The 12,005-nt window shown below is 57.5% G+C and overlaps 1 protein-coding gene across 6 annotated transcripts in view; it reads right to left on the minus strand.

Moving 5' to 3' along the window:
* Positions 1 to 1,783: 1,783 nt before the first annotated feature.
* Positions 1,784 to 12,005, minus strand: part of LOC140422364 (centriole, cilia and spindle-associated protein-like) — a 91,656-nt gene continuing 81,434 nt past the window's right edge. For 5 of the 6 annotated variants that reach the window (XM_072507412.1, XM_072507392.1, XM_072507405.1 and 2 more), the window contains 2 exons: positions 4,721 to 4,983; positions 1,784 to 2,814 (listed from right to left, as the gene is read on the minus strand). In XM_072507412.1, coding sequence (XP_072363513.1) covers positions 2,572 to 2,814; positions 4,721 to 4,983 — 506 coding nt within the window. In that variant the 3' untranslated portion in view covers positions 1,784 to 2,571. Of the gene's footprint in view, positions 2,815 to 4,720; positions 4,984 to 12,005 lie in introns of those variants that run through there. The other variant, XM_072507430.1, reaches the window with a different exon arrangement.

The raw sequence follows: 12,005 nt of genomic DNA on the forward strand, positions 1-12,005 counted from the left end.
CTGTATGTGCTTCGCTAGTATTCTGTGCCCCTGAGTCATCTGTCATGTCGGTGAGTTTTTTCCTCAACTCCCTGATGGTGGAAATCCGTGGCTCCCTGTTGGTGATTCATTTGTCTGGGCCATTAATCATACGCAGCAATTTGCAAGGTCAAAAGCAAGATTGCACTTCGGATATGATCCAAACCTAGGATGTGTTCTACTTTAGGGTGGGGGTGGACTAAGGTGACTGAGTGGAAGCACACCATGTCTCCTTTCCTGAATTCCAATGGATCGGTCTCCGACACTTCCTGCAAGTGGCCTCTGAAACCACTCAACATTATCTTTTTTCAAATGCGCCATGTGTGACCTAGGTCGCAGTATGTATTGAGGGATACTGAGGGATCCTTCGGTGTCCCACAGGCGACCTCCTATCTCACCTTTTACTAGGGGTCTCCCTACACTTTCCCACTTGGCATTATACACCCAAGTTGGTGAGGCCTGCCATTGTCACACGCTCGGTTCGATGTCCAGTTGTTAAGCCTTCTCGTACTGAGCCTGAAACTGGCTCATGTGAATCAGGCTGGCTTAGTTCCCATCCTCTCTCATTCCTACCTCATTTTCCAGTTTCTGTATACGCTGTGTGGCAACCTAACTTGTGTTTGATTTTAAAAATCTCTGCTTCTCTCCTACTGAGCTCCTCCAAACAACTAGCGATTGCAATCGCCTTACTCATCTTGGAAATCTGTCTACCCATTTCTCTATGGGCAAGGTCCCAACAAACTTTGCCTTCAGATTCCAGATCCGATATCAGAGTGTTAGCCCACATATATATATATATATAAATATAAAACTTTTTTAAAATTTAAAGTACCCAATTCTTTTTTTTTTCCATTTAAGGGGCAATTTTAGCATGGCCAATCCACAACCCTGCATATCTTTGGGTTTGTGGGAGTGAGACACACGCAGACACGGGGAGAATGTGCAAATTCCACACACTGACCAGCGCTGGGATCGAACCTTGGTCCTCAGCGGTGAGGCAGCAGTGCTAACCACAACGCCACTGTGCCGCCCTTAAATGACTCCTAAGGGTTTCCTTCCATTCGGCACGGATGGCCATGTCTAACACTCACTAGGGTTTGTCAGGGGCATGTGAGAATCGACCAGAGTAGAGGTCCGGTTTACACTAAATTCCCTCCCACAGAGTTTATCCAACTCCCTCGACCTATTTCCAACTACGCAGTTTGTTCAACTCGTGTCACAGACACCTGGGGCTGGATTCTCCGCCGGCAGGATGCTCAGAAACTTTTTTAAAAAGGGGGGGGGGGGGGAATGGTGCAGCCTAAAATATTTAACATAAACATGGTCCATAGATTCCACAAGGCCACAGAACAGGAAAGCATCATAGGAGTCCCTAAACTGATGCTGCTGCATGCAACACCCTCCAGCCCAGGTTCCCAAGATTGAGGGAGAGGATTCCTCTGTAGAGGGGCCTCCACCTTCGGACGGCAGCAGGGAATGCTAAGGAATATCTGGGCGACGTCCACTCAAGAGGGTCGTGAATCTGTGGAATTCATTACCGCAGAGGTCGGTAGAGGCTGGGTTGCTATGTTCAAGGCTGAGATGGACAAAATTTTAATCAGTAAGAGAATCGAGGGCTATGGGGATAAGGTGGGGAAGCAGAGTTGAGGATTATATCAGATCAGTCATGATTTCATTAAATGGCGTAGCAGACGTGATGGGCCAAATGGCCTACTTCTGCTCCTACATCATATGGTCTCATCTTTTCAAAACAAAAAACACACAATCACAAATATAAATACATTTATTGAGCATATTTGCCGATTGCACTTTTACACAGAAGCAGCATGAACAGATCATAACAAGTTTGAGTCCTTATTAAAAATCACAGCCAGTTTCTCAACTTCAGACTGCCCCAAAGTACTTTACAAACCATTAAAATACATTTGAAGAGTAATCACTGCAGTACTGTACAAAACAAGTAATAATGACCAGATAATTTACGTAAATTACAAAAGACAAAATCCCAGGTGTACAAAGATTACAAAAGTGAACTGTGGTAGAAAACAACCCACTTGTATTTTCCCTGAAAGTGCACTCTCATTATGTAATGAGTATAACTATGTAAAGGTCACTGACAAATCCACAGATAATAAAACACACCAATACAAATTGTGCCATTTGTGCTGTGCAAAGTAATACTGAGTTTACAGAAATTTAAGTGCAATCAATCTGTACCAACAGCTCATTGTATACACATTAATGAAACCTTAACCATTGTACACTTGCAGTTCAGAGTAATCAGAAGAGTCAACCGCCATCAGTCTGGAAAATAACCGCAGGAGTGGTTTCTGTTTAAGCAACACAATTGAAAAATTCCCTTTTCCGAAAGGGATCTCTTTAGCCCTGTAGAAAACGAACATCATCACTGGGCTACTCTACAGTCAGCAAAACTATTCTGTGTTTGCAAATTATGGAAATTATACTTGACTCAAATCTGTATTGCCAGGAGTTGATTCAAGTCCAATACACACCAGCATAAATGAACTAAGTCACCAGCCCAACTACCTTGACTCAGAGGGACCGTGTTGAGTAACATCTCATGTATTCAGACAGCCAGGGATCATCTGCCCCAGCAGGCTTCAACACACGAACTTGGAAGTGCTCAGAAAGTGATCTGTGTCCTGGGGAAGATTTACATTGCCAGTTAGATGTGTGGGTGGCCTGTGGTACTTTGCCCCGGGGTCGTCTCTGAGGCATGCACATCACTTTCTGTACCTGACGTCTGTCATGGGCACGTACTGCCGACTCATAAATCTGTCAAAGAGAAAAATGTCACTGTGGAAAACGTGTGCAGTCTACATTTGAAACAAGATCAACAAGTACAAGAAACCAGCCAAGAGTTTTGTTTTGGGCACAACCTGGGCCCAACACCTTTCAGATCATAATTGCTGCCCCCAGTTTTTCAGACAGTAATGAAGGTTATTCCCATTTACATCTCCTCCATCATTAGTAGTTAATGGATGTTTCTCGGGCAGGAGGAAAGTTTGCAGTGGAGCTCCCCAGGAAATCGGTGTTAGGGCTCTTGCTTTTGGGATGGGCAGTCTTTAGAAATAAGGGTATTGGGTACAAGATCAAGGGGGTTATGTTGAATTTGTATAGGACACTGGGTTGGCCTCAGCTAGAGTTCTGCATCCACTACTGGGCATCACAGTTCAGAAGGATGTGAAGGCATTAGAGTGCAGAAAAAAAAAAATCACAAAAACAGTTCCTTGGGCACGGCTGCCTCACGGCGCCGAGGACCCGGGTTCGATCCCTGCCCACTGTCCGTGTGGAGTTTGACATTCTCCCCATGTCTGCATGGGTCTCACCCTCACAACTCAAAGATGTGCATGATAGGTGGATTGGCCATGCAACATTGCCCCCTTAATTGGGAAAAAATGGTTCCAGAGATGGGGAACTTTAATTATGAAGAGAGATTGGAGAAGTTGAGAGGGTGGAGAAGTTGAGAGGGTGGGTAGAGATCTGGGCAGAGTAGATAGGGAGAAAACGTTTCGCTCGTAAAAAGATCAAGAACAAGAGGGCTCATATTTAAAGTAATTTACAAAAGAAGCAAAAAAGAGAAATGAGGATAAGCTATTTCGTGTAGCAGGTGGTTAGGATCTGGAATGCATTGCCCGAGTGTGTGGTGGAGTAAGGTTCAATCAAGGCATTCAAAAGGGAATGAGACGTTTAAAATGGAAACATGGTGAGAAGGCAGGTAAATGGCACTAGGTGAATTTTCTTTGCACAGCTAGTGTAGAGATGATAGTCCAAATTGCCCCCTTCTGTACTGTAACAATTCTGTGATTCTATTTCTTTGCTTAACCCATGACCATCTCCTATCTTCAACAATCATTTGATTTCAAAGAGAAAGTGCTGGAAAATCTCAACAGGTCTGGCAGCATCTGTAGGGAGAGAAAAGAGCTAATGTTTCGAGTCCAGATGACCCTTTGTCAAAGCTATAATAGAGAAATTTAAACTATTTTTAACCATTTTTTTCTCCCTGATCTTTCTTTATATATATTTAACCCCCACCCATCTTATCCACCTTTCCTTACCCTTTTTCCACTTTCTTCCCCCTCCCCCCACATCTGTCACAGTGCACCCACTGATGTTAATTTTTCTGCTGTTTGGCCTTTCGTTCTCTCTGGGGACTGCCATTAGTACTATTTCTGTGGCTATTAGCATCCCGCTTCCCTGGGTTCCTGTGGCTATGACTCATCTTTCATTCTCACTCCACAGTATAAATAGTTCCCACTTTCTCTGTATTATAGCTTTGACAAAGGGTCGCCTGGACTCGAAACGTTAGCTCTTTTCTCTCCCTACAGATGCTGCCAGACCTGCTGAGATTTTCCAGCATTTTCTCTTTGGTTTCAGATTCCAGCATTCGCAGTAATTTGCTTTTGATCATTTGATTTCTGCCTTCCATCCTATCAATTCCACTTTCCTGCTGCCCATCCATCAAGCCTACCTTATAGGTCAAAATCTTAAATATATTTAATGACCCAGCCTCTACTGCTCTTTGGTAAAGAGAATTTCAAAGACTAATCTACTGAAAGTAGAGATTCCTTCTCATTCAATGGGAGACCTAATTCTGAAACGGCACCCCAACTCGGTTTCCCTCTCGCCACAGATGCTGCCTGCCTACTGAGTATTTTCTGTTGTTATTTTTCCAGTTTACCTGTCCTCTCAAAGCAGAAGCACTGACGTTGTAGGTCTTTTTACAGCCCACTTCAGCCTCCCTCTCCGCCCAGCCAAACATTGCAAACGGAGGCTTGGTCTCTTTTGCGGCAGGCAGTGTACGAAATTGGGAAGCTTTTCGTGATTTTTCCAAATTTGCATTCTTTATAGGGTGTCGATCCACAGCAGATTGGATGCACAATTCACTCTTTGTCTGTTCATCATCTGGATCTTTTTGATTTGTCACAAAAGTTGTTTCATTCCCTGTTTAAAAAGAAAACAAATGGTCAAACTGTGTTTACATGGGGTGGGGGTAAGTGTTTACCTGGGGTGAGGAATGTTTACCTGACACAGGGCGGATCGGGCTGTTCGGGGGGGGGGGGGGGGGGGGGGGGGGGAGAAAGAGAGGTTGGGCGGTTTACCGGGGGGGGGGGGGGAAAGAGGTTGGACGGTTTACCGGGGGGGGGGTTTGCCCAGCGGGGGGAGGAAAGGGTTTGCCCGGCGGGGGGAGGATGCTGTTTACCTGGGGGGGGGGGGGGAAAGAGGAGGAGAGGATGCTGTTTACCTGGCAGGGGGGGGGGGGGAAGAGGAAGGAGGTTGCTGTTTACCTGGGAGGGGGGGGGGAGAGGAGGAAGGAGGATGCTGTTTACCTTGGGGGGGGGGGGGGGGGGAGAGGATGCTGTTTACCTGGGGGGGGGGGGGGGGGGAGGATGTTGTTTACCTGGGGGGGGGGGGAAGAGAGGGGAGCATGCTGTTTACCTGGGGGGGGGGTGCTGTTTACCTTGGGGGGGGGGGGGGGGGGGGAGAGGAGGATGCTGTTTACCTGGGGTGGGGGAATGCTGTTTACCTGGGGGGGATGCTGTTTACCTTGGGGGGGGGGGGGGGGAGAGGAGGATGCTGTTTACCTGGGGGGGGGGGAGAGGATGCTGTTTACCTGGGGAGGGGGGTGCTGTTTACCTGGGGAGGGGGGTGCTGTTTACCTGGGGGGGGGGGGGTGCTGTTTACCTGGGGGGGGGGGGGGGGGGAAGGGTGCTGTTTACCTGGGGGGGGGGGGTGCTGTTTACCTGGGGGGGGGTGCTGTTTACCTGGGGGGGTGCTGTTTACCTGGGGGGGGTGCTGTTTACCTGGGGGGGGGGGTGCTGTTCACCTGAGGGGGGGGTGCTGTTTACCTGGGGGGGGGGGTGCTGTTTACCTGGGGGGGGGTGCTGTTTACCTGGGGGGGGTGCTGTTTACCTGGGGGGGGGGTGCTGTTTACCTGGGGGGGGGGTGCTGTTTACCTGGGGGGGGGGGTGCTGTTTACCTGGGGGGGGGGTGCTGTTTACCTGGGGGGGGGGGTGCTGTTTACCTGGGGGGGGGGGCTGTTTACCTGGGGGGAGGGGCTGTTTACCTGGGGGGAGGGGGGGTGCTGTTTACCTGGGGGGGGGTGCTGTTTACCTGGGGGGGGTGCTGTTTACCTGGGGGGGGGGTGCTGTTTACCTGGGGGGGGGTGCTGTTTACCTGGGGGGGGGGGGGAGGATGCTGTTTACCTGGGGGGGGGGGGGAGGGGGGGAGGGAGGACGCTGTTTACCTGGGGGGGGGGGGGGAGGATGCTGTTTACCCGGGGTGGGGGAGGAGGATGCTGTTTACCTCGGGGGGGCGGGGGAGGATGCTGTTTACCTGGGGGGGGGGGATGCTGTTTACCTGGGGGGGGGGGGGGGGGGAGGATGCCGTTTACCTGGGGGGGGGGGGAGGGAGGATGCTGTTTACCTGGGGGGGGGGGGGCAGGGAGGATGCTGTTTACCTGGGGGTGGCGGCGAGGAGGATGCTGTTTACCTGGGGTGGGGGAGGAGGATGCTGTTTACCTGGGGTGGGGGAATGCTGTTTACCTGGGGGGGGGGGGGGAGATGCTGTTTACCTTGGGGGGGGGGAGGGGGATCCTGTTTACCTGGGGGGGGGGGGGGGAGATGCTGTTTACCTGGGAGGGTGGGGGATGCTGTTTACCTGGGGGGGGGGGGGATGCTGTTTACCTGGGGGGGATGCTGTTTACCTGGGGGGGGGGGGGAGATGCTGTTTACCTGGGGGGGGGGGGGGGGAGAGGAGATGCTGTTTACCTGGAGGGGAGATGCTGTTTACCTGGGGGCGGGGGGGGAGAGATGCTGTTTACCTGGGGGGGGGGGAGAGAGATGCTGTTTACCTGGGGGGGGGGATGCTGTTTACCTGGGGGGGGGGGGGGAAATGCTGTTTACCTGAGGGGGGGGGGGATGCGGTTTACCTGGGGGGGGGGATGCTGTTTACCTGGGGGGGGTGCTGTTTACCTGGGGGGGGGTGCTGTTTACCTGGGGGGGGTGCTGTTTACCTGGGGGGGGGGTGCTGTTTACCTGGGGGGGGTTGCTGTTTACCTGGCGGGGGGGTGCTGTTTACCTGGCGGGGGGGATGCTGTTTACCTGGGGGGGGGATGCTGTTTACCTGGGGGGGGGGATGCTGTTTACCTGGGGGGGGGATGCTGTTTACCTGGGGGGGGATGCTGTTTACCTGGGGGGGGGGGATGCTGTTCACCTGGGGGGGGGGGGATGCTGTTCACCTGGGGGGGGGATGCTGTTCACCTGGGGGGGGGGGGATGCTGTTCACCTGGGGGGGGGGGATGCTGTTCACCTGGGGGGGGGGGGATGCTGTTCACCTGGGGGGGGGGGATGCTGTTCACCTGGGTGGGGGGGGATGCTGTTCACCTGGGGGGGGGGGGGGATGCTGTTCACCTGGGGGGGGGATGCTGTTCACCTGGGGGGGGGGGGATGCTGTTTACCTGGGGGGGGGGATGCTGTTTACCTGGGGGGGGGGTGCTGGTTACCTGGGGGGGGAATTCTGGTTACCTGGGGGGGGGATGCTGTTTACCTGGGGGGGGGGGGGGGATGCTGTTTACCTGGGGGGGGGGATGCTGTTTACCTGGGGGGGGGGGATGCTGTTTACCTGGGGGGGGGGGTGCTGTTTACCTGGGGGGGGGGGAGATGCTGTTTACCTGGGGGGGGGAGATGCTGTTTACCTGGGGGGGGGGGATGCTGTTTACCTGGGGGTGGGGGGGAGGATGCTGTTTACCTGGGGGGGGTGCTGTTTACCTGGGGGGGGGGTGCTGTTTACCTGGGGGGGGGGTGCTGTTTACCTGGGGGGGGGGTGCTGTTTACCTGGGGGGGGGGTGCTGTTTACCTGGGGGGGGGGGGTGCTGTTTACCTGGGGGGGGGGTGCTGTTTACCTGGGGGGGGGGTGCTGTTTACCTGGGGGGGGGGGTGCTGTTTACCTGGGGGGGGGGTGCTGTTTACCTGGGGGGGGGGTGCTGTTTACCTGGGGGGGGGGGGGTGCTGTTTACCTGGGGGGGAGGATGCTATTTACCTGGGGGGGGAGGGGAGGATGCTGTTTACCTGGGGGGGGTTGGATGCTGCTGTTTACCTGGGGTGGGGGAGGAGGATGCTGTTTACCTCGGGGGGTGGGGGGATGCTATTTACCGGCCGGGGGGGGGGGGGAGGGAGGATGCTGTTTACCTGGGGGGGGGGGGGGAGGATGCTGTTTACCTGGGGGGGGCGGGGGGGATGCTGTTTACCTGGGGGTGGGGGGGGGGGGATGCTGTTTACCTGGGGTGGGGGAGGAGGATGCTGTTCACCTGGGGGGGGGATGCTGTTTACCTTGGGGGGGGGGGAGGATGCTGTTTCCCTGGGGGCGGGGGAGGATGCTGTTTACCTGGGGGGGGTGCTGTTTACCTGGGGAGGGGGTGCTGTTTACCTGGGGAGGGGGGTTCGGTTTACCTGGGGGGGGGTGCTGTTTACCTGGGGGGGGTGCTGTTTACCTGGGGGGGGGGGGTGCTGTTTACCTGGGGGGGGGGGTGCTGTTTACCTGGGGGGGGGTGCTGTTTACCTGGGGGGGGGGGTGCTGTTTACCGGGGTGGGGGGGGGTGCTGTTTACCTGGGGGGGGGGGGTGCTGTTTACCTGGGGGGGGGGGGGTGCTGTTTACCTGGGGGGGGGGGGTGCTGTTTACTTGGGGGGGGGGTGCTGTTTACCTGGGGGGGGGTGCTGTTTACCTGGGGGGGGGTGCTGTTTACCTGGGGGGGGTGCTGTTTACCTGGGGGGGGGTGCTGTTTACCTGGGGGGGGGTGCTGTTTACCTGGGGGGGGGGTGCTGTTTACCTGGGGGGGGGGAAAGAGAGGGTGCTGTTTACCTGGGGGGGGGATGCTGTTTACCTGGGGGGGGGGGTGCTGTTTACCTGGGGGAGGAGGATGCTGTTTACCTGGGGGCGGGGGAGGATGCTGTTTACCTGGGGGGGGGGTGCTGTTTACCTGGGGGGGGGGGGTGCTGTTTACCTGGGGGGGGGGTGCTGTTTACCTGGGGGGGGGGGTGCTGTTTACCTGGGGGGGGTGCTGTTTACCTGGGGGGGGTGCTGTTTACCTGGGGGGGGGGGTGCTGTTTACCTGGGGGGGGGGGAAAGAGAGGGTGCTGTTTACCTGGGGGGGGGGGGGGGGAGGATGCTGTTTACCTGGGGGGGGGGGGGGAGGAGGATGCTGTTTACCTGGGGGGGGGGGGGGAGGAGGATGCTGTTTACCTGGTGGGGGGAGGGAGGATGCTGTTTACCTGGTGGGGGGGGGGGAGGGAGGGAGGATGCTGTTTACCTGGGGGGGGGGGGAGGGTGCTGTTTACCTGGGGGTGGGGTGCTGTTTACCTGGGGGGGGGCTGTTTACCTGGGGGGGGCTGTTTACCTGGGGGGGGCTGTTTACCTGGGGGGGGGGGGGGAGATGCTGTTTACCTGGGAGGGTGGGGGATGCTGTTTACCTGGGGGGGGGGGGGGGATGCTGTTTACCTGGGGGGGATGCTGTTTACCTGGGGGGGGGGGGAGATGCTGTTTACCTGGGGGGGGGGGGGGGAGAGGAGATGCTGTTTACCTGGAGGGGAGATGCTGTTTACCTGGGGGCGGGGGGGGAGAGATGCTGTTTACCTGGGGGGGGGGGAGAGAGATGCTGTTTACCTGGGGGGGGGATGCTGTTTACCTGGGGGGGGGGGGGGAAATGCTGTTTACCTGAGGGGGGGGGGAGATGCGGTTTACCTGGGGGGAGGGATGCTGTTTACCTGGGGGGGGGTGCTGTTTACCTGGGGGGGGGTGCTGTTTACCTGGGGGGGGGTGCTGTTTACCTGGGGGGGGGTGCTGTTTACCTGGCGGGGGGGTGCTGTTTACCTGGCGGGGGGGATGCTGTTTACCTGGGGGGGGGATGCTGTTTACCTGGGGGGGGGGATGCTGTTTACCTGGGGGGGGGATGCTGTTTACCTGGGGGGGGGGGATGCTGTTTACCTGGGGGGGGGGGATGCTGTTCACCTGGGGGGGGGGGATGCTGTTCACCTGGGGGGGGGGATGCTGTTCACCTGGGGGGGGGGATGCTGTTCACCTGGGGGGGGGGGATGCTGTTCACCTGGGGGGGGGGGATGCTGTTCACCTGGGGGGGGGGGGATGCTGTTCACCTGGGGGGGGGGGGGGATGCTGTTCACCTGGGGGGGGGGGATGCTGTTCACCTGGGTGGGGGGGGATGCTGTTCACCTGGGGGGGGGGGGGAATGCTGTTCACCTGGGGGGGGGGGATGCTGTTCACCTGGGGGGGGGGGGGATGCTGTTTACCTGGGGGGGGGGATGCTGTTTACCTGGGGGGGGGGTGCTGTTTACCTGGGGGGGGAATGCTGGTTACCTGGGGGGGGGATGCTGGTTACCTGGGGGGGGGGGGGGGGATGCTGTTTACCTGGGGGGGGGGATGCTGTTTACCTGGGGGGGGGGGGATGCTGTTTACCTGGGGGGGGGGTGCTGTTTACCTGGGGGGGGGGAGATGCTGTTTACCTGGGGGGGGGAGATGCTGTTTACCTGGGGGGGGATGCTGTTTACCTGGGGGTGGGGGGGAGGATGCTGTTTACCTGGGGGGGGGTGCTGTTTACCTGGGGGGGGGTGCTGTTTACCTGGGGGGGGGTGCTGTTTACCTGGGGGGGGGGTGCTGTTTACCTGGGGGGGGGGTGCTGTTTACCTGGGGGGGGGGTGCTGTTTACCTGGGGGGGGGGGTGCTGTTTACCTGGGGGGGGGGTGCTGTTTACCTGGGGGGGGGTGCTGTTTACCTGGGGGGGGGGTGCTGTTTACCTGGGGGGGGGGGTGCTGTTTACCTGGGGGGGGGGGGGGTGCTGTTTACCTGGGGGGGAGGATGCTATTTACCTGGGGGGGGAGGGGAGGATGCTGTTTACCTGGGGGGGGTTGGATGCTGCTGTTTACCTGGGGTGGGGGAGGAGGATGCTGTTTACCTCGGGGGGTGGGGGGATGCTATTTACCGGCCGGGGGGGGGGGGGGGGAGGGAGGATGCTGTTTACCTGGGGGGGGGGGGGGGAGGATGCTGTTTACCTGGGGGGGGCGGGGGGGATGCTGTTTACCTGGGGGTGGGGGGGGGGGGGGATGCTGTTTACCTGGGGTGGGGGAGGAGGATGCTGTTCACCTGGGGGGGGGATGCTGTTTACCTTGGGGGGGGGGGGAGGATGCTGTTTACCTGGGGGCGGGGGAGGATGCTGTTTACCTGGGGGGGGTGCTGTTTACCTGGGGAGGGGGTGCTGTTTACCTGGGGAGGGGGGTTCGGTTTACCTGGGGGGGGTGCTGTTTACCTGGGGGGGGTGCTGTTTACCTGGGGGGGGGGGTGCTGTTTACCTGGGGGGGGGGTGCTGTTTACCTGGGGGGGGGTGCTGTTTACCTTGGGGGGGGGGGGGGTGCTGTTTACCGGGGGGGGGGGGTGCTGTTTACCTGGGGGGGGGGGTGCTGTTTACCTGGGGGGGGGGGGGTGCTGTTTACCTGGGGGGGGGGTGCTGTTTACCTGGGGGGGGGTGCTGTTTACCTGGGGGGGGTGCTGTTTACCTGGGGGGGGGTGCTGTTTACCTGGGGGGGGTGCTGTTTACCTGGGGGGGGGGGTGCTGTTTACCTGGGGGGGGGGGAAAGAGAGGGTGCTGTTTACCTGGGGGGGGGATGCTGTTTACCTGGGGGGGGGGGTGCTGTTTACCTGGGGGAGGAGGATGCTGTTTACCTGGGGGCGGGGGAGGATGCTGTTTACCTGGGGGGGGGGTGCTGTTTACCTGGGGGGGGGGTGCTGTTTACCTGGGGGGGGGGGTGCTGTTTACCTGGGGGGGGGGTGCTGTTTACCTGGGGGGGGGGGGTGCTGTTTACCTGGGGGGGGTGCTGTTTACCTGGGGGGGGTGCTGTTTACCTGGGGGGGGGGTGCTGTTTACCTGGGGGGGGGGGGAAAGAGAGGGTGCTGTTTACCT

Source organism: Scyliorhinus torazame, chromosome 1, assembly GCF_047496885.1.
Source record: "Scyliorhinus torazame isolate Kashiwa2021f chromosome 1, sScyTor2.1, whole genome shotgun sequence".
Classification (NCBI taxonomy): domain Eukaryota; kingdom Metazoa; phylum Chordata; class Chondrichthyes; order Carcharhiniformes; family Scyliorhinidae; genus Scyliorhinus; species Scyliorhinus torazame.